The 21,303-nt window shown below is 39.5% G+C and overlaps 1 protein-coding gene across 2 annotated transcripts in view; it reads right to left on the bottom strand.

The window, feature by feature from the left end:
- PLEKHH2 (pleckstrin homology, MyTH4 and FERM domain containing H2) overlaps nucleotides 1–21,303 on the bottom strand; it is an 81,757-nt gene that overhangs the window by 38,819 nt on the left and 21,635 nt on the right. For both annotated transcript variants that reach the window (XM_063123986.1, XM_063123987.1), the window contains exons 4-13: nucleotides 18,943–19,092; nucleotides 17,406–17,489; nucleotides 15,730–15,811; nucleotides 14,640–14,822; nucleotides 10,032–11,005; nucleotides 6,434–6,509; nucleotides 5,770–5,861; nucleotides 3,917–4,061; nucleotides 2,475–2,611; nucleotides 608–718 (exon numbers count right to left, since the gene is read on the bottom strand). In XM_063123986.1, the coding sequence (XP_062980056.1) occupies nucleotides 608–718; nucleotides 2,475–2,611; nucleotides 3,917–4,061; nucleotides 5,770–5,861; nucleotides 6,434–6,509; nucleotides 10,032–11,005; nucleotides 14,640–14,822; nucleotides 15,730–15,811; nucleotides 17,406–17,489; nucleotides 18,943–19,092 (2,034 nt within the window). The remainder of the gene's footprint in view (nucleotides 1–607; nucleotides 719–2,474; nucleotides 2,612–3,916; nucleotides 4,062–5,769; nucleotides 5,862–6,433; nucleotides 6,510–10,031; nucleotides 11,006–14,639; nucleotides 14,823–15,729; nucleotides 15,812–17,405; nucleotides 17,490–18,942; nucleotides 19,093–21,303) is intronic.

Here is a 21,303-nt window from a genome sequence, read left to right on the forward strand (position 1 = left end):
GGGCTCTACTGTGTGCTGACCAAGAAAGTCTCATGCATAAGAAGCCAAGATATGATCACCCAAACACAGGCAGTGACTCAACACACACAGAAAAAGAAGAAAAGAGAAAAATTACACAGGTAGACAAGAATAACTCTCCTACATTCACCTTACTTTTCTGAAGGGCAATTAGTCCAGAAATAACTATATAAGGATTGATTCCCATTGGATCATAAGAGAGCATCAAACCATGGTGTCATAAAATGTTTTATTTACAAATGTACCAATGGAGTCTATTGGGAGCAAGCAGATTTCTAAAACAAGCAGCAAAACTTCTGATCCTGCATCAGATTCCCTAAAGCTGCATCCAGTTTTGCTAAAAGGTCTTGGAAATGGGAGAAATTTCCAAACATCAAAGAACGATATTATTCTTTCCTTAGGTCCCCAACCAAATAATAAATGGCCTCTGATATTATTAATATTTATTACATTTATATACCGCCCCATAGCCGAAGCTCTCTGGGAAGTTTACAAAGGTTAAAAACAATGAACTTTAAAAAGAAATATACATCCATTCACAGTCATCAAGACAGCTACACTCATACAGTAAAGAGACAAATCTGCTTACCGGAGATTTGTAGTAAAGCAATTCACCCCCTTTGAGTACAAACCACCGTCGTTTCCAAGTCTTTACTTTACCACCCATTTTTAACAAATATCCAGATTTTTCTAGTGGCTCCTATATTTTAAAAGAAATTTAAACAATGTTAAAGGGAAATTGTGGCTTTTTTCTTTCCTTTAGCTATGGAGAACTGCCTTGTTGTAGTTGGAAACTAGATTTATTAGCAAGCCATATTGATGAGGTTGTGTGAATTAGCAAGCCAAATCCATGGGAAAGCCTCACTGCTCAGGGACAGGAGCCCACATCACATCACACGGAAAATACCTCTGGTAGCACAAACACAGCTGCATCTCCTCCTCTCAGTTTAGCCTCTCTCTTCTCTTCTTATCTTTCTGCCTCCTCAAACGCCTTATAAACAAGCCTCCACTGCTCAGGTACTGTATTTCTTTGGGTGGTGGAGGAAAAGTTCAAGTTAAACATATCTATGACCATGGAGTGGTGAGTGTTAGTGACTCCTCAAAACCCCTGCTCTCCGTTGGCTCCCTACTCACCATACTCCCTCTTCATAGGTAAATTCTACAAGATGTGTAGCTAAGACAGGGAGGCTTATCAGTCTCCTGAATGGAGAAACATCCTATCCAAGCTCTGAGGTTATTAGTAAATATGGCCCGTTGGGATCTGTGAGAACAGGGCTGGCTCTAACGCAGAGAAGCTTTGCTTGGGCACCTGATGCCGATTCAGGTGGAAAGGGTCCACTTTCTTCAGGTAAGGTGCAAAGACAAGGCCATGACAACTAGGCATGGGATGTTTTATTTATTTTATTTATTTACTGCATTTATATACCGCCCCATAGCTGAAGCTCTCTGGGCGGTTTACAAAAGTTAAAAACAGTAATCTTTAAAACAAATATACAGAGTTTGAAAACATAAAAAGCATAAAAACATAGTATCCTTATAAAAACAGCTATTCTGGGAGTGTTGGTGGTGGTCAAGATGGGTTCTTTTCCCCAACCATGCATAATTTTATAATTTTACCCACATCTATTATGTCTCCCGTTACTCTACTTTTTTCTTAACCAAAAAGCCCCCATAACTTTTCCTCATATAGGAGTCTCTCCAGGCCCCTGATCATTTCTGTTTCTTTTTCTGCACCTTTTCCAACTTTACAATATCCTTTCTGAGGTGTGGTGACCAGAACATTACACAATATTCTAAGTGTTGTCACACCACAGATTTGTATGAAGGCATTACAATTGGCAATTTTATTGCTGAACTCTATCCTAATGATGCCCAACATGGAATTCTATTTTTCACAGCTGCTGTATTTATTTTCACTAAGCTACCCACCACAATCTAAGATCCTTTTCCTGGCAAGTAACTGTCAATTCAGACCCCATAAGTCTGTGGTAAGATTTTTTTAAAATTTTTGTCCCAATGCTCATCGCTACACTTAATTACACTTAGCTGTATTTGCCATTTAATGCCCGTTCAGCCAGTATGACCTTGTAAAACTCCCAGCTATTTTGAAATCTTATTAATGTATCCCTCCATCTTACACAAACCTTGGGGGGGGGGGAATCTGGATAGCTCTGCAAATGGGGATAAGTCTTCATTGCATAGAGCTAGTTTTGTTTGGTTCCTGCCTCTGCTACACCCCTTTCAAATACCAAAAATCTCCAAGCAGCCTGCTATCCACTAAAGGAATCATTTATAGAGAGATTGTGAAGAGCATTTCATGAGGAGAAAAAAGAGGTAGTATTAAGTAGTAATACTTGGGCTATATTTGGGCAACACTAGTACAAATATAGCCCAAGGAATCAAAGGCTTTTGTGCTAGTACAGACCTTGGAATAAATGAGATTGTACCATACTCACATTTTTCCCATTATCACTAGATGATGAGCAGGTTTTAGGCAATTTCTGTTCTGGTTCTGAGTAATCTGTGTCAGTTGAGTAGGCATCAGGAGGAATAGCATAGTCACCTTCTGAGGTCATTGAAGACAGAGAGACACCTGAGTGCAAAGCAAAGGTTGAACCAATAATAAACAATCAGGTTAATATGAAAAATATGAATATTATATGGTTACTCCAACAGTTTTTCCCCTTTAGAAATGTGGATCTGCTCCAGGAATTGTTAGAACACATCAGCTTCACTTCCCAGCAATTTAGGAAACAGATATTGTAATGATCATATTCCAGGAACACGTCTCTGGCCTACTGTTGTTCTTTTGCATAAATGTACTGTTTTTTTACTCTGAGTTGTCTATGTGAATAAGATGTGGAACTGCCCAAAATACATTTCCTCTGGAGGACTTACCAGGCAGGTTTCATTCACATTGGACATTCAAGCTAATTAGCAACTTGAGAAAGGTGCTTACGCTTTTACCTTAAATGGCCCAGTTCAGATTTAATAGGGCCACTGAACCATTGTTTTACTGAGCATGCATGAATGAGAAGCCTGATTTATAGGCAACTCCTAAGCCAGGTTCTCAGTTCAGACTTCCTGGGAAACTGCACTCTAACAAATTCAAAACTCTCTTCTGCAGTTAGGTGCATGAGAGGAAGATGAAAGGGAAGGAACTCCATGAAGTCACAACTCAAATTGCAACGCACACTCAAACTGCAGTTTGTGGAGCGGCTCAGTTACATCTGAAGCGAGTGTGGCTTGCTTTGCCTTCTTTGCTCATGAAGACCCATTTATTTCCTGTGGTACATCTGCCCTCTTTTCATAACAGATGGGTGTGATCTGTGGATGATTAGTGGATGGGAGGCTCTCCTTGTAGCAAGACATGGACTTTAAAATGATTTAGTCAAACTTCTAATTTCTGCCTGTGCCTGGATTTTCAGAGCTCTAGGAACTCAAAAGATATTCTTCATCCTGTCAGAGACCAAGGCCAGATCTACACTACTGCTTTAAAGCGCTTTATAACAGTTTTATAGTGCTTTAAAGCAGTTAAAGCGCTTTATAACTGTTATGAAGCACTTTAAAGCAGTAGTGTAGATCTGGCCCATGTCTAGAAGTCCTTTATCACTGTGAAGAAAAGCTAATAAACATGAAATGACAGGGTAATTAACATTCATAAGAAATGTTAGAAGTTCATTTTGTAAAATATTATTTTAAAGAAAAGACCCTTCTGTCAGCTTACTTTGTTATGTGAAACTTAAACTGTAAGTCTAGACATTAAGTAATTCTAGAATGACATCTAGACATTAAGAATTCATCAATTCTATTAAATAATAAGAAATATTCAACCCCACGCCAATTCTTCAAAACAATTAGTATTATTCAAAGTATTGTGTTCTTATCTCCTGCCCACCTCGCTTCATAGCCCGTGGGCTACCTGGGCCACTTCTGCTTCGAGAGTCTGATTCAGATGTCCGTGAACTGGATCGAGAACTGTCTTCTTCTTCAGATCCAGAGGAGTCATCTAAGAAGGGGTTGTTGCTGATTTGTGTTGCTTTCTAAAAAAAATAACAGCTATTTTTTAAAATCTTCCATAAAACTTGCATGCAGAAAGTTACACTTACTTTTATGGCTTTCAAACAGGTGTGCACAAATCACAGGCTGCTTTCAGCCCTCAACTGCAGGCTGTGGCCCTCACTCACTTTTCCCTGAAGCTCAGCTTATCAGCTGCGCTCTGGGAAAAGACTACTATGAACAGTGCTGCGAACAGCAATCCGGACTGAAGTTGTTGGGTAGGGGTGGAGAGACTTTTTTCAGCTTTAAGCAGGGAAACCCTGTTCTTATTTCTGAACAGTGATTGACGATAAGAGCAATTTGAAGGCATTTAAAGTGTTAAAACCCTTCTTTTAACAGGATATTTCAACATTAAATTGCTCTGACGACCCCCACATGACCTCAGTGTCTAGTTGAGCTGCCCCTTCACATACCCTGAAAGCTGCTGCACTGGAGCTTGGATAAAATTGAACTGTCCTTCGCATTCCTGAAAGCTGTTGCACTGGGGCTTACTTCTGAGTAGATAATGCATAGACTTTAGCTGTGCTTTGCATGTTTGCTAGGAAAATGTCCAAATTGGTAAGAATTACATCTCTGTGTGGGCATGCGCCTATGCAGCCCCTAACCACCACACCAGATGTGACATTCATGGTCGAAAAGGTTGTATACCTTCTCTGCAGCCACTTCTAAAAACATCTGTTTTCTGTATGATGCTATTCTGGTGAAATTGCTAGACATCTTTTCTGGCTGTGATAGTCACATATTTTAAAGCAGGGATCTACAGACTATACTTGTATGAATAATTGTTGATCTGCATTTTGGCTGTTTATTTTTAAATATGTTTAATAGTTTGAGGGTTAGAAATGCTGTATAGTTAAAAATACTGGTCCATTTAATGTTCTAAAATTCAATTTGCAAGATATAGGCTGAAGAAATTTGTACAGAGGGTTCTATGGAAGTCATTATGAAGGAGGATGAGACATTGGCTCCCATTTCAAGTTATTAAGGCGTGCCACAGATGCTACTACACATTTTTGTGGTATGGGAAAATTTGGCTGCTGGCTCCTTATTGTCTCTGGCCAACTAGCCACATTGTTCTGTTCAGATAGAATACATATCAGCTCATCTTTGCACTTTATGTATCATGTTCATGTATCAGAAAATAAAGTTTTGCTGCAGCTAAGTGGAACATTGGAGATTGGTATCCAATATTTGGCTCTTTGCATTCACATTCTTTCCATCAACATTTCTGGCTCTACTGCATTTTAAATGTTATTGATATGTTCAAGCTTTGCATTTGGCATATAAAATAATACAACTACGGGAAAGCCACATCTCTTAAGTATTTTACCATTGCATTTCACAATTTAAGCCTCTTCATATTACAAGAGATTGTCAGAGAAGAACTAAAATTGTGATGAGCTTTTGCAAGCTACTAGACAATAAATGCTTTGATAGTAACAAAATTTAGGTGTAGAAGTTTTTGTAACTGTGATTTGCATTGTCCGTTTGCACACAAAAAATTAATCATGCGATGGGATCGCAATATTTAAATAACCCACTTATGGCATTTCCTAAATAGCAATGATTGCTTTTCCAGTACTTAAAAAACTCTCTTGAGTACAGTTTTATGGCATATATGAAGTCTAACGTTTTTCTAAGTGGATCCTAAAATTACATCCCCCAATCCACAACTTTAAACAAAATGATTACCCCTTTAAGAGTGGTATAGACAGGTGTAGTCACATTTTTGTATATTAATGATGTGTAGAGTCCTGATGACGAATATGAAGTTGAAGTGGAACCTGAAATAAATAATATTTCTTAAAAATAACTTCTTAAAATGCTAGGTTTAGTCTTAATTATTAAAATTGTTCAGTGAATTAAGACTCTGCAAGAATTAATCTGGCCAATATAGTTTTATGAAACCTGAGACAAAAGTACACATGGCCAAATTTCACTCTACTCTAATACAACAAGTATACATTTTCTATCGGTTTGAATTTTCAGATAGAAATAAAAAAACTAGAAAATTATAGCTAATAAAAAGAAGTGGTCTTGAAATAATCCTGAATATAAGAAACAGCATGCTCTATCAGATCTGTGGTCCCACCAGCCAAGAATTAAGATTCCATCAATGTCTATAATATAATTAAAAGCAATAATAATAATAATAATAATAATAATAATAATAATAAATAATATTAGGATGCAGTTTTATGCTTTGGGATATTGGATTTTCCATAAAATGTCAAGTAGAAGGTTTTTATCCTGGCCCTTAGCAGATTTACTCATATGGAAGTCTCACTGTATTCAAAGGAGCTTACCTCCTGAATATTTTTAAGAGTTCAGTCCTAATAACAGTTTGATAACTTACTTTTATTGAAGAAGTCCATGTTGAAGGCCTCAGAAAATCGTAAACCCGACTTGGCTACAGCATAAATTCTGCTTTCCTGACATACAAATAGAGATTTTTTATAATGTTTTATCATGCCTTCTTTCCATAATTTTAAGGGGGGTGTTCACTGAGCTCAAGTGGGAACAGACTTAATACTTCCTCCTTAGCATAGTAAAGGAATATAACAGGTGAAGTCTAAAACTGATGTGTTATTTTCATACTGTGCGTTTTCTGCTCTTGCTATACTTGTTTTTTTGTAGCTATTCCTCATAAAGTAATTCATCTAGACTTGTTACAACATTGCTATATTTCTTTATTAGCAACATAGATTGGTTTGTTTCTACTGAAATACTTCTGCCATTAGATATCAATTTGTTCACACTATAATATTTTAATGGAAGTTAATAATCATTGCTAATTCATATATATATATATAGAGAGATAGAGAGAGAGAGAGAGAGAGAGAGAGAGAGAGAGAGAGAGAGAATTTCTTTAGTAGTCATACTTGTGCTTTCCAGGATGAACTTTTCATTTCCTAAACATTTATTATAGTTCTTGAAATAAGCATGACTTCCTTTGAAGAAAATGTATTTAGGACAGAAGTGTAAATAGATTCAAATGAGTTAAAATATACCTGTAGCCATTTTTTGTAGATATGTCACCAAACTGCAAACACTAGTAATGATACTACTCCGGTTTTTGTTACTTTTACTATGTAAGTGGCTCAGTTCAGAAAACACGTGTCTCAACGGTGGTTTTAAATTTCACAGTGGAGTTTTTACACCACCGTTGAAAAATGTGTTGTCTGGACGGAAAACTCCATGCAATGGTAGAGTTTTTTTGGGAAAATACTCCATGCAGAATATCCACGCTGTGCAGAGGAGAGTTCCTGCACAATGGTTGTGTTGCGTCTTAGGCGCTGTGAAATTTTCTGTTGCATTGAGTCGACTTTTCCCACTGGCTACAGAGTTTACTGGCAAGAGTGGCGAAAGGAGGGAGTGCCGCTCTAGGAGAGTTGCCGAGATTGTTTTTTTGCAGCAATGCCTGATGGGATACCATCAGGAGGACAGAGGGAGGAGGAACTGTCAATCAAACATTGTGATAGATTTTACTGAACTCCATGGTAGCCTACAGTCACACAACGGTGGAGTTAGAATATGTTGTGTGGGGAGTACCCCCTAAAACCTCAACCGTTGTGTGGAGTTTTCACGCTGCATGGACTAATGTGTTATCTAAACTGAGCCAGTAACTCACATTATTCCAAATATTTAAAAAGTAACTGAAAGGAAAAGATGAGAAACTATACAAGGGGATGTTAGTGACAGTTTCCTATTCACAGCATCTTCCAAGCTAAACCCTCAAATTGCTTTATAAAAAAAACCTGGAGGAAGCAACTCAGACAGACACTAGGAAAATTCTAGGAAATGAATAGATGGTAGGAGTACATGTCCCTAAATTGTGATTATTATCCAAAATTAGATGGCAACTTTAGTAACACATAATTATCTCAAAGCATTGCCATTCTGAATATTGCAAGATGCTAAAAGGTTATGCTTTCGTGGCTCAAATGTGCTAGCATCCCTGGGGCATTACTTTTTAGCTTTCTTTTACTCTCTGCAAAGAGATTATGTTGAAGTGGTTATCTGACATTACTATGACAATGGAATTTTGACCTTTTCAGAAGGAAGCTGCATAGTTAATAGTGGGACAGATTACTCTGTTACCCATAAATGTGCAGATTTTCTCCTTTGGCTAGTAACATTAGAGCTGCTTTCATGAAAACAAACCCTATCTCTTGTCAATATTATGAAGTTTAAAGATACTGGATATTATTATTTTTTAGTTTAAAGGATGAGTTTACAGGCTATGTCTACTCATAATACGTATTGTCTCCCCACTGCTCATGAAAGTTATTTGGAATGTTTTCTTAGTATTTTATTTCTGTTGCTAAGGGAAATCATCAAACTAGAAAACTGAGTTTGCTATTTAGATCCATTTTCTCAAATTTCAAATAAATTATTTGGATCCATCTTCTAAAATCTTGTAAAATTTACATAACTTAATATAATTCAAGGTACTAGATCAAGAGTCTTGCTGCATTTATAAGAGCACCAATGTGCACATAGAGCCCCTGCACCCTTAAGGGCTTCTGGTTTACATTAAGGTGGTCACATCTGTGCATATTCAATTAGTGTATGAAGCTCTGGAATGCATATAAACAATCTTCATTTTTCTGAGATCAGACAAAATATGTCACATATTGTCCAGGTGAAAGGCATAACAAAGCTTTACAAAGGGAAGGAAGGGGCTGAAATGTGATACAACACTCATGTACCTGCTTCTCCTCAGCAATCATTTAATACATCATTACATAGTACCAATGTTCCATTTGCAAAAAAATCTCTCTTTTTTTATATGGACCCAGGGCCAAACCAGATAAGACAGAATGCTCCCGAACCATATTTAACTTTCTCATATTTGACTCAAACTTTTCCAGTTCTACTCCATCTTCCCTCTCTCCTTTCTAGGTTGTGATAAAAAAGGCAGAGAAAAGGGCAAAGCCCTATGAAGAGAGACTGAAAGAACTGGGCATGTTTAGCCTTGAGAAGACTGAGGGAAGACATGATAGCACTCTTCATATACTTAAAAGGTTGTCACACAGAGGAGGGCCAGGATCTCTTCTCAATCATCCCAGAGTGCAGGACACAGAATAATGGGCTCAAGTTATAGGAAGCCAGATTTCAGCTGGACATCAGGAAAAACTTTCTGACTGTTAGAACAGTAGAACAATGGAATGAATTACCTAGGGAGGTCGTGGGCTCTCCCACACTAGAGGCATTTAAGGTGCGGCTGGACAGCTATCTGCCAGGAATGCTTTAATATGGATTCCTGCATCATCATCATCATCATCTATTTCTTACCCACCTCTCCACTTGGATCAAGGCACGGAACAACGGTGAATATAAAACACATTAAGCAGGGGCTGGACTCCATGGCCTTACAGGCCCCTTCCAACTCTACTATTCTATGATGACTCTATGAAGAATTATAAAACGTTTAAAAAAACAAAACATATAGCCAGTCTCATGTTTTGCATTTTATCCACATACAGCTACTAATCTTTTCTCACATATTTGAAGTACAAACTAGGAGTTATATATTCTGCTCAGTAAAATTAACTCATGTAATGAGTCAATTCTGACTGCAGAAATGACACTGATGCTTTCAAAGCAGGAACTAGGTGTAAAGTGTTCACTGATGGTACATATTGTAGTGCCTGAATTTGCTTTCCTTTCCCCCCCCCCTCCTCCTCCTCCTCCCTCCCAATCCTCTTTCCTTTTGTGTCATGTCTTTTAGATTGTAAGCCTGTGGGCAGGGGCTGTCAAGAAATACTTTTGTAAGCCGCCGTGAGAGTCTTTTTTGGCTGAATGGCGGCATAAAAATGCTTAAATAAATAAACATGTCCACATTTAAAGTGGACAGCCCCATTTAGTGGGCAAATGTAAAAAAAAATGACTGTGAATGATCTCTTGTTAAATTAACAAGGTAGAATATTATTAAATATAAGTTCTTTTACCCAAGAGGGGAATCGGTGCAACGGAGGGGTAGGAGGCTTGATGTTTGTCGTTTTCCTTGCATCACCAGAGTCCAGGGCTTCTGCACATTGAGACTCACAGGAGTCATAAGTAAACAATTCATCATTACAGCTAATCTCCATCTTCTCTAAAACATCTGTACTTTCCCCATCCACCTGATCAATGTCTGTTTCCTGAGGCTTAAAGGGACGTATCATGCTTATAGCATTTCTGTTTCTCCCAAACATTTTGTCTGAACATAGAGGAGGCTGGCTAAAATGTCTTTTTGCCAATGCTGCACTTAGCGTAAAGACACTAGGAGTCCTCAGCTTTGGAGGCGGCAGGTTAGATGGAGAACCACGTTGTCTGCCAGACTGAGAGCCTGCTGACAGCATCAATGCTGGATGCTTAGGAGCTAGAGCTGGAGTTAGAATTGGACTTGGAGTATTTGTCTCACTTGAGGAGGATGAATAATCTAACCTGTGGGACTGAAATCTCTTATTCAGTTCATCTGAAAAGCTATCAAGATCTTTCTTTTCACTGAAGGATTCCAAGTTGCTCTTTCCAACTAGATGATTCTGGCTTTTCCATGGAGACCCTTGTTGCCAGGAATATAGTTTCTTGCGTATATTTCCCTGAGTTCGGAAACTCTCTTCTTCCAGTAAAGAACTGCTGTCATCTGATGCAGTCAAATACATTTCACTCCCAATTCTGCTGTAGCCTGTGCCTTCTTCAGATGTGTGACTTGAAACAGTAGATACACACCTGGATTTTGATCTTCCTTTGTTTCCTTCCTCCTCGTCAGAGCTCCAGTCACTTACCGTAATGCAAGAATTCTTTGATACATTACTATCTATATCTTTTGACTTTACTGCCTGTCTTTGTTCAGGCACACAAGGATTTTGCTGTAGTGGCTTCAAACCTCTATTGCTTCCATACATTTGGCCAGCAATGGATGTTTCCTGGATTTCTCTTTCTGAAAAGTAGTAGATAACAACATGTTTGGCAAAGTTGATTTCAACGATGTCAACAGACTGCAATTTGTAATCAACATGTCCAAATAATATCAGTATTGATACACATTTGTTTTCAATCAAGGTAATAGTGATACACAGTTTATGCAAGAGCATACAAGCTTGTCTAAGCTTATGGCAGCTTTATTCTAAGAAGATATGGCCTGATCTGCACATGCAGCAGAATGACATGGTACAGTGGACTGTACTACTTGTGACTGCAGTTAGGGATGCCATTTTTAATTGGCATTTTTAATTAAGAAAGAGAGAAAAAACATCTTCCAAGTGGAAAACTAGTATAGCAGAGACTGAATAAGGCTAGAATTTTCTCTACAGATGAGCTACATTTCACCCCCCGTTAATTTTTCACATGGGGACAATAAAATGACTCTCTCACCTGCAGGCTGAAGTGGTACAGTCCACCTACCACCATATTCTCCTGCATGTGGAGACCAAGGGCATGTCTGCACCAGCCTTTGCCCCCAGGGTCATCCCTGGATTGTCCCTGTGTGTCCAAATGATGCACAGGGGATCCCAGGGGCAACCAGGGATAACCCCAGTTATCCCGATTTCCCCCACAGTCCTGGGACCATCCCGAGGACCGCGGGAAGTGTGGCACCTGCTCCCAGCTTCTAACTTCCTCCCCACAAGTAGCGGGACTCTTAAAATGGGCACGGAGCTGCGCGGGGGCAGTCCATGCCCATCGGGGGAACATTTCAAAGTGTTTTTTTTAAAAAAACAACAACCAAAACTTACATACGCAGGAGCGCAATTGCGCTCCATTCTGGGGGGGGGGGGGGGGAAGGCGGCCGCAACGTCCCTCTTCCCTTCCAGGACATTGCATGGCTGTCAAGACACTGGGGGAGGATCATGGAAGCAGGTAAGTCCACGGTCCTCTGCCCTCTCTCCCTCTACACCCTTAGGTGTAGACATGCCCCAAGTCAACTTTTGTTTTAATGTTTTGTATAAAGCAGCACCTTGATGTACTGCATCCAAGGAAAGCACCCAATGCTTGGCAAATGGGGAAGAGTAATCTAGCTCTGCCACACTGCTCATGGAAAAGTCCCTGAATACTTGTGAGTGAGCTTTAAGTGAGCATCTAAATTGCCACATTGCTATCAATCTAACCCTACGTCTGCTGTGACTGCCTAATATGAGATTAGCAGTTATGCACCAGAGGACCTTTTCCTTTGCCACCCCTCAGCTGTGGAATGACCTGCCAGATGAAATGCACCTGCTGACTTTGAATGTCTTTAAGCAGGCATTATTATGGCAGGCCTTTTTTACAATCTTATTGCTGACTATTATATATTGTTTTTATGCTGTAGTGTTTTATCGGTTGTTTTATCTTTTTGAAATTGTTTTTAATGTTTTTATGCTGCCTAAGGTATTTTGTATATAGGTGGGATATAAATTGAATAACTAACAACAACAACAACAATAAATAACAACAACATCCCCAGAATTGTAAAAGACAGCAAAAACAAAGAGAAAAGTACTATGCAGCAAAACCAATAGTTGCTGCTACAATGTGCCTGGTAAGCCAAAAAAAGTGAGCAATCCATATAAGGCTTTTTGAAATAAACCTAATCTTCTTCAAAGGGAAATTCCCTAGGTAAGGTGGTAGAGGAGGAGACAACAACCGCCCAGAGAGCTTTGGCTATTGGGTGGTATAGAAATGTAATAAATAAATAAATAAATAAATAAATAAATAAAACAATAAAAAAGGCAGAAAAGTACACCCTCCTCTAAGAATTGACCTAGCTTGAAATCGATTACTAACCATTGTATCTCTTCTTCTTGGGGCCCTACCATCCGATCCTGGAACATAGCCTAAGAAACTTGCCATAAGCAAGTTCCACTGAAAGCAATGTGTTTCACTTCCAAATAAATATGTTTTGGACCAGAAGGAATGTGTAACAGAATGTATTCCTAACTTACCACCTAAGCTACAAATCAGTTAGGTGAGAGTACACCTGTATAAACTCTATGTTGAAAGGAGCCCTGGGCTCGTGAGGAGTAGGAGGATATAAATCAAATGAATTAATTAAAAATAAAAATGGCAGAATCAACATAAATACAGCAGGATAAAAACCAGCAGAACAGATAAAACTAACAGTGTTGATGACAACATTAGAAAACCTAGCACCAAAAGGCTATAACATTCCTAGGGAAGTCTCCCTTGGAAGTCCTATTTATTTATTTCATTTATATCCTACTGTTTCCCCCCTCCTTAAGGAACCCAAGGCAGCCTATATAATCTCCCTCCTCTCCTTTTTAATCTCAAAACAACCATTCTGTTAAACAGGTTGGGCTGAGAGTGTGTGACTGGCCTCTCACCCAGTGAGCTTCCATGGCTGAATGGAAACTAGATCTAGATCGCCTGACTCCCAGTCCAACACTTTAACCACTACACCACACTGATTCTCTTTCAAATATGAGGTATCACAACTGAGGGCAGTATTCAACAGCGTCATCACGCAAACTCCAAAAGCACTACCAGAGCTCCACCGAATTTTTCCGTTGCAGAAGTGGTTGTGCTTTACATTTCCTCAAGCAGTTGCCCAAATGTAATGTACAACGGGTTGTGCAACCTCATTTGCGCAAATGTAACATTAGTCGGATTCTCCTCTTGCACATAGTCTGGAATCTAGTTTCTGCTAGTGCAATTTTTAGAATGTTTTAAATCTATAAAAAATTATAAACTGGATGTGCTGCTGTTTGTTTTGTTGACGGAATGACACAGCTGGATACTGCCCTGAGATCACTACCTGCCTAACAGGGACTGGCTGGCGAGATCACATTATGCCAGTCCTTTTCCAGCTTTATTGGCTGCCAGTCCAGGTCCGGGCCCAATTCAAAGTGCTGGTATTGACATTTAAAGCCCTAAACGGTTTGGGGCCAGGTTATCTGAAGGAACGCCTCCTCCCATATATACCTACCCGGACCTTAAGATCATCTACAGGAGCCCTTCTCCATGAGCCCCTGCCAAAGGAAGTGATGCAGGTGGCTACTAGGAGGAGGGCTTTCTCCGCTGTGGCACCCCGGTTGTGGAACGAGCTCCCCAGAGAGGTCCGCCTGGCGCCTACACTGTACTCCTTTCATCGCCAGCTGAAGACCTTTTTAATTCTCTAAGAATTTTAACACTTAATTTTAACTTAAATTTAAATTTTACTGTTTTAACTCTGTATTTTAATCTTATATCAACTTTGCTGTGTGGTTTTATCCTGGTTGCGCTTTTTATACTGTATTTCGTAATTGTGTTTTAACCTGTTGGGTGTTTTATTGTGGTTTTAATTTTTGTGAACCGCCCAGAGAGCTTCGGCTATTGGGCGGTATAAAAATGTAATAAATAAATAAATAAAATAATAAATAACTTCAGAAGGCTGGGATAGAGAGCGGAGAGTCTCTGATCATGAATGTACCTAGGGCAGGCTTCAGATGCCCAGATCCCAAGCCATTTAGGATCGTCTGAGGACTGCAACTTTAGGAACTTCTGTATGGAAGCAGGTTCCACTTAAATCAACGGAAATTACTTTCTAGTAAATCTGTTTAGGATTGAATCACCGGTCATTTTGAAAATTATACCCAAAATACCTAGACTGCTGTTGCCTTCACTAAGTTCAGCTTGCTTTGATGAAGAACTGCTTGTATTTTCAGGTTTAAGAACTTGCTGAGGACTTCTTGCTCTGTTTAAGAAGCATCCAAAAGTCAAACTGCTCAATCGTTGTCCTTCTCCAGGTTTTTGTCCAGAAGGAACAGATTTCTTCCCCTGAAGCTCTGTGTGGTAATAATTAAAATATCAAGATTTAATGGATTCCAAGATTACATATCAAAGGATTACTTATTTATTTTAAATGCTCCAAGATCAAAGTATTTGTTTATATTTGACAACTTTATATTTGAACTGCTATTCTTTGTTTGTTTCAACATTTAGAGCATCATCACAAGGGGGGGAAATCGTGTTTCCTTACCGATGCTTCTCCACCCCCGTTTTTGTCCCTCATTACTTCTTCATTCTTCCCGGAGGGGGAAGAGGAAGTAAACGAAGACCACATGACTCAATTCAGGGGCTGTTTTTATTGCACTGCTTTTCTTGCACGAAGTAGCAGTTCGCAGCACATTTCATTTTTTTTTTTTAAAAAAAGATGGATTAAAAGGTGTCTATTTTGCTACGGAAAACAAGCAAAAGGAGCAGGAGGCATACGTCATTGTCTAAAAGACACACGCACATCCATAGTGAGCATGCGAAAATACACTCGTCTGATAAACCTTTTAGTTTAGTATTTTAAGTGAAGACAGACTGTATTTTAAAAGTTGGACATTACATCAGCAGAAAGGTGTCTTATAAATATTGGGTTGTATGCAATAGTAGGGCAAATGAAAGCTGCCTCCACCCTATTTTGCGCGATTTCTCCCTCCTCTTGCAACCCACTTCCCAGGCCTTTGCTGAGGATCCACCAACCCTCAGGAAAAGCTTTTTGTGAGGACTATAATCCGGGGGGGGGGGGGGGAGGGATTGGGAATTCCCATGCATGAGCATCCCTTTTATTTGCAAAAGCATTGAATGCAGCACGTTATAAATACATACCATACATACATACTCAGTGCAAAGGCATTTGTACTAATGTAAGTGAAACCATTATTCAGTATGGAAAGCTGTTCTCAGATAATTTGCACCATTTACCTTGCAATTTGTTCTGCAATACTCTGATCTCTTCAGTTTGATTTTGATTGATCATGCGGAGATTCTGATTCTCGACTTCCAGCTGAAAGCATATAGATACAAACCCCCTCTCATGAGTAAAACAATGAAGAAAATACTTTGAAAGAAAAGCCTTAATTTTCTTTCATTTTCTGTGACATAGGCTGCAATCCTCTACCCACATACCTAAAGGTAGGTTTCACGGAACTCAATGAGGCTTGCGTCTCAGTAGAGATTTATAGGATTATTCTTTTAAGAATGTGGGAGGAGGCAGTGTTTTAAGCTAACTTATATCGTATTGCTCTCCTGCATCTGAGAGCAATACAATATAAATGGTTCTCAGAAACCCAGTGGTTGAAATCAATCTCTTTCAGATTCAAAATTCCTGTTTATTTTAAAAAGTTTTCTACTCAAGGCTACCAAAAAAGCTTCAAATAGAGTGAGTTAATAGAATATCTTTTTGTTCCTTAGAAATAAGGAAGACATATTTATTCATATAATGAAAAAGGGAAACTCTGCTTACTTTCAAGTTCCAATTCTATATTGTGGTAGGAAGAAGCAATGGTCACATCTGGGACAATACCTCCTCTTGGCTACAAAAGACTCTTTTTTACCTTTCGTGTTGTCTATGTCCCACAATCATGTAAAAGATTAACAGCACAATCCTATGCATGTTTAGACAGAAAGAAGTCCTACAACTCACAAGATCCCTCCAGCCAGCCAGGCTGACTGGGGTATGCTGGGAGTTGTAGGACTTTTTTCTGTCTTAAACTTGCATAGGTTTGTGCCCTAAGACTGTGTGTTAAATTTCTACTTCTTGGGAAGAATGCTGAAAGCACAGGCAAATGCTAAGCTCCATTATGGGAAACTTCACATGTTACAAAACATGGTACTTTCATGCGGGAACTTAACGTGCAACATCTGCCTTGCAAATACATCCACAAAAGTAAAGAACTCACATTTGAAAATCTAGTGACAAGACAACATGGGAGATGGTGGTTCTATAGAATCATAGAATAGCAGAGTTGGAAGGGGCCTACAAGGCCATCGAGTCCAACCCCCTGCTCAATGCAGGAATCCACCCTAAAGCATCCCTGACAGATGCTTGTCCAGCTGCCTCTTGAATGCCTCTAGTGTGGGAGAGCCCACAACCTCCCTAGGTAACCGATTCCATTGTCATACTGCTCTAACAGTCAGGAAGTTTTTCCTGATGTCCAGCTGGAATCTGGCTTCCTTTAACTTGAGCCCGTTATTCCGTGTCCTGCACTCTGGGAGGATCGAGAAGAGATCCTGGCCCTCCTCTGTGTGACAACCTTTTAAGTATTTGAAGAGTGCTATCATGTCTCCCCTCAATCTTCTCTTCTCCAGGCTAAACATGCCCAGTTCCTTCAGTCTCTCTTCATAGGGCTTTGTTTCCAGACCCCTGATCATCCTGGTTGCCCTCCTCTGAAGACGCTCCAGCTTGTCTGTTGTGTTGTTAAAGAAATTGCTTACTCAAGCATTTTATTTATTGCTTACTGATATGGGAACTGTTTCACTGATTTAAAGTGGCTGTGAATCATCTATACATGAACTGCCCAGAGAGCTTCAGCTATTGAGTGGTATAGAAATGCAATAAATGAATAAATAAAACGTTCTATTCACTTAGCATGACTCACCTCATGGAGCTTGACAGTCACCCATTCCTTTATCTTAGCAGCTTTTTCTTCTATAATTTTTGCCTCTTGTATTCTTATTTGCTTCTGAAACAACAAGTCAGACTCAGCCTTTTTGTAATTTGAATCTTTGATCCCCAAAACCTGCCATCAGCTACCTGAGGGAAACCTTAGTAATTAAAGCAGCATAATGCTTAGAAAGCAGACTTCAACATCCAGCTCTTATCCCTTAACAAAAAGTAACCCCTACAGAAAAAGCAAAATTAGGTCCAATTCCTCCAATAAAGACCCAGTTCCTGAGCCACACAAATGACCCCCGATAGTCAGGTTGCTTACCTGTAACTGAAGTTTTTTGAGTGGTCATCTATGTATTCACACATATGGGCTCTGCGCCTCAGCCACAATGGCAATCGACGAACAACTGAGAGTTGGATGGGGACCACCAGCACATGCGCAGTAGTAGTGGGGGCAGGGTTCCCACCAAAAACATTTTCCTCAGCTAAAGTAATACCCGAAGTGAGGTTCCGCGCAGGTACAGAGCCCATATGTGTGATGCATAGAGAACACGAAGAAGAACCTCCCCTTCAGCCACTGAGAACACCTCAATTACCTTCGTACAGCGAGGGTGAACAGAAAGTAAATATCCAGACTTTTAGACTCCCAGCATTCCTGACCATTGGCCAAACTGGTAGGGACTTCTGAGAGTTGAACTCCAAAACCTCCAGAGATTTGCCTCCTGCCCATCCCTGTTGTACAGCTTTTATAGGGTAGGCAGAAAACACTGGTATGGAAACACCATGGCTGCTGCTGGTGTTATTCTTATTTATTTATTTACAACATTTATATACCGCTCCCCATTCAAAATTTTGGAGTGGTGTACAAGATAAAATACAACAAAAACAGAATAAAACACCTTAAAATAGATTTTTAAAAGAAGCAAAATGAAAAGTGAACCGTGAACCGTGGCTGGTCATTAAGGAAAGGCTTCCTGGAACAATGCCATTTTCAGGAGGTGCCGAAAGGAATACAAAGTTGGCGCCTGCCTGACCTCTAGAGGCAGGGAATTCCATAAGAGGGGGACCACCACACCGAAGGCTCTTCCCCTGGTGGACTCCAATCAGAGGATGGGTCTATACGGTACCACCGGGAGCATGCCCTCAGACTGGACAGGTTGGTAGGGGAGAAGGTGTTCTCTCAGGTATCCTGGTCCAAAATTGTTTAGGGCTTTGTACACAAGTTATGGCTGCTGCTGGTGTTGTGCCAGTACTAGGTTAGATAATAGTGAAATTATGGGGACACAAAGTCATATTGGGTGCCTTAGGTCTGATCTCCTGAGCAGCTGCTCTCAGTTGCTAAGAATTTTTTTCTCAAAGGGAACCATGAATAGGCATCTTTCCAGAATACGATTTTTTAAAGCAAGATTTTCCTTGGAAGAAAATCTAGGAAGTGCAAATGTTTTATCTCCTCCTTTTCTGCCCTTATTTCCTATACAAGCCATTATACATGTAGATAACTGAGTAGAAATCCTGTCATTTCCAACCTGCTCCACAAGCTGTTGCTCCAAATTCTGTATAATGTCATCTTTCTCCTGCACCTGAGTTTCCAGATCTTGGCATCTCTTATACAACCTTGTCTCTGACTCACTGGTTTGGACATTAGCAGCTTTTAGTTTCTCCTCCATAATCTGCACCTAGAAGTTAAAATATAGCACTATATATAAAATAAGAATAATTTACTACACATGTCAGAGTATAAGATATCAGAAGTGCTAAAATCTACAAGCAAGCATGTTTTTAACTAAAGACTGATAGAAAAACAAGACTTCAGGATAAGATGAGTCATATAATTTAATCTTGAATTGACCAAAACACCACAAAGTTCACTTTCCCCAGCTGATCCTAATCCTGCCATGTCACATACCCAGTAATCTGCTATTTTGTGTGTTTATTTTAGATAAGCCAACAGTCTGGTCAAAGCATTCTGGACCAGCTGAAGTTTCTGAACAGTTTCCAAAGGCAACCCCACGTAGAGAGCATTACAGCAGTCCAAACGGGATATAACTAAGACATATGTACACACAGCATACCCGCTTTCACTCTAAAAAGAAAAGGTCTGATGGATCAAATCAAGGATCCATCTAATCCACCATCCTATTTCTAGCAGTGGCCAGCAAGATCTTTCTGGAAAGATGACAAGCAGGGCATAAAAAAAAAAAATCTTCTATCATTGTTTTTGCATTGCTTCTAACATTCCAATGAGTTATCCTACTTTATTTATTGCTATGCCACTTTCCAGGTCAAATCTCTCAGAGCATCTAACAAAATAAAAAGAATACAAAGGTTACAATAAATATATAAAGATGTTATTAAACAGCACAAAAACAGCAACAGAAGTAAAACAGAAGGCCAAATAGAAACTATATAAAAGTTAACGTATTTAAAAACCTAGTTAATACCCAGTGATAGAATTTGTCTAATCCCCCTTTAAAGCCATCTAATCCAGTGCCCAACAACACATGCTGTGCCAGCAAATTCCATAAGTTAATGATGCATTGTGTGAAAAAAAGTATTTTATTTTGTCTGTCCTGAATATATTGCCAATTTCACTGAATAACCCTAACTTCTAATATTATGAGGAAGAAACAAGTCTTTCTGTCTACTTACTACCAACTGGTATAATTTTATAAACTGCTATTAAGTGGACTATTCATTTTCTTTAAAAAACAAAATAAAACCCAAAATAGCCCCAAACCTTCTGACCATTTTGGTTGCCCTTTTCCGCACATTTTCCACTTCTATAATATCCTTTTTGAGATGGGGTGACTAAACTATATCATAGGAAGAATTCCCAACCCTGATGAAAATAAGATGATTATTAAGTTTGTGTAAAATGTCTGATATTAATTTTATAAATAATACATTTAATATATTTACACAAAAGCTTAACAATGCCCTGGTAACATTTGCCTTGATTATTCAGTTAAGTAATTATTTGTAAGATTCTCCCTCAGGCTGCAGCTCTCAGAACCAGTACTTGGAAGTTGGTCCAATTGTAATAAATGATAGTATTTTCACTCTCAGCACTGAAAAATCGTTTGAATTAGTGCTGCGCTGAATTTTTGTGAATTTCAATTTGTATGGTTGCCATTTTGGAGGGTGTGAAAACATTTGCAAAAACTCACTCACATTTTTTTCATATCCATTCTCTTCTTTGCTCCTCTAACTTTGGGTGGGTGGGTGTAAGAAGCATTGGGAAAGCTTCCCAATGCTCAGAAAACTGAGACAATAGTCCCCACCTTGCAATGTTGTACTGGCAGTTTTGCATGACATGACAAGAGTTTTGCCTTGATCTATAACTAACCCTGACTGGGAGCTCCATCCAACACGCGTTTTATTGCACGCTCGTTACTGGGCACTCACAGAGTTTGCTCAGGACCCTCACATGACGTCATCTGCCTCCCGCGCCCCTTCCGCCCCTTCTGGCTTTCCTTGCGCGACAAAAAAACTCTCCACAAAGTCAGATGTATTTTTAAACACAGAATTACTGCTCTCTCCTGCTGTGTACAGGACAAGCAGCGCCATTATAACAGCGGACTCAACGGGCCTTGAGCTTGTTGTGTACTTCCTCTTTTGAAAGAGGAAGTAATTGAGGAACGAAAACATGGGCGGAGAAGTGACGGTAGGGAGCATGTGTGTGTCCCCCGCCCCCCGGTGTGATGGAGCTCTGGATCAAAACGCAGGAGAATCAGTCTAGTTGCTTTGGCAAAGGAGATGGCAACCCTCTTTTCTAAAGTACCCTCCCTTTTGTGAACAGTTTTCACTGTATTGCAAAGGAGTGTGTTTTACTGGGCAAAAATATTTGCAAAATACTACCCTATCCCCAGTTCACTGAACTCTATTTT

The sequence above is a fragment of the Elgaria multicarinata genome, chromosome 4 (genome assembly GCF_023053635.1).
Source record: "Elgaria multicarinata webbii isolate HBS135686 ecotype San Diego chromosome 4, rElgMul1.1.pri, whole genome shotgun sequence".
In the NCBI taxonomy this organism is placed as follows: domain Eukaryota; kingdom Metazoa; phylum Chordata; class Lepidosauria; order Squamata; family Anguidae; genus Elgaria; species Elgaria multicarinata.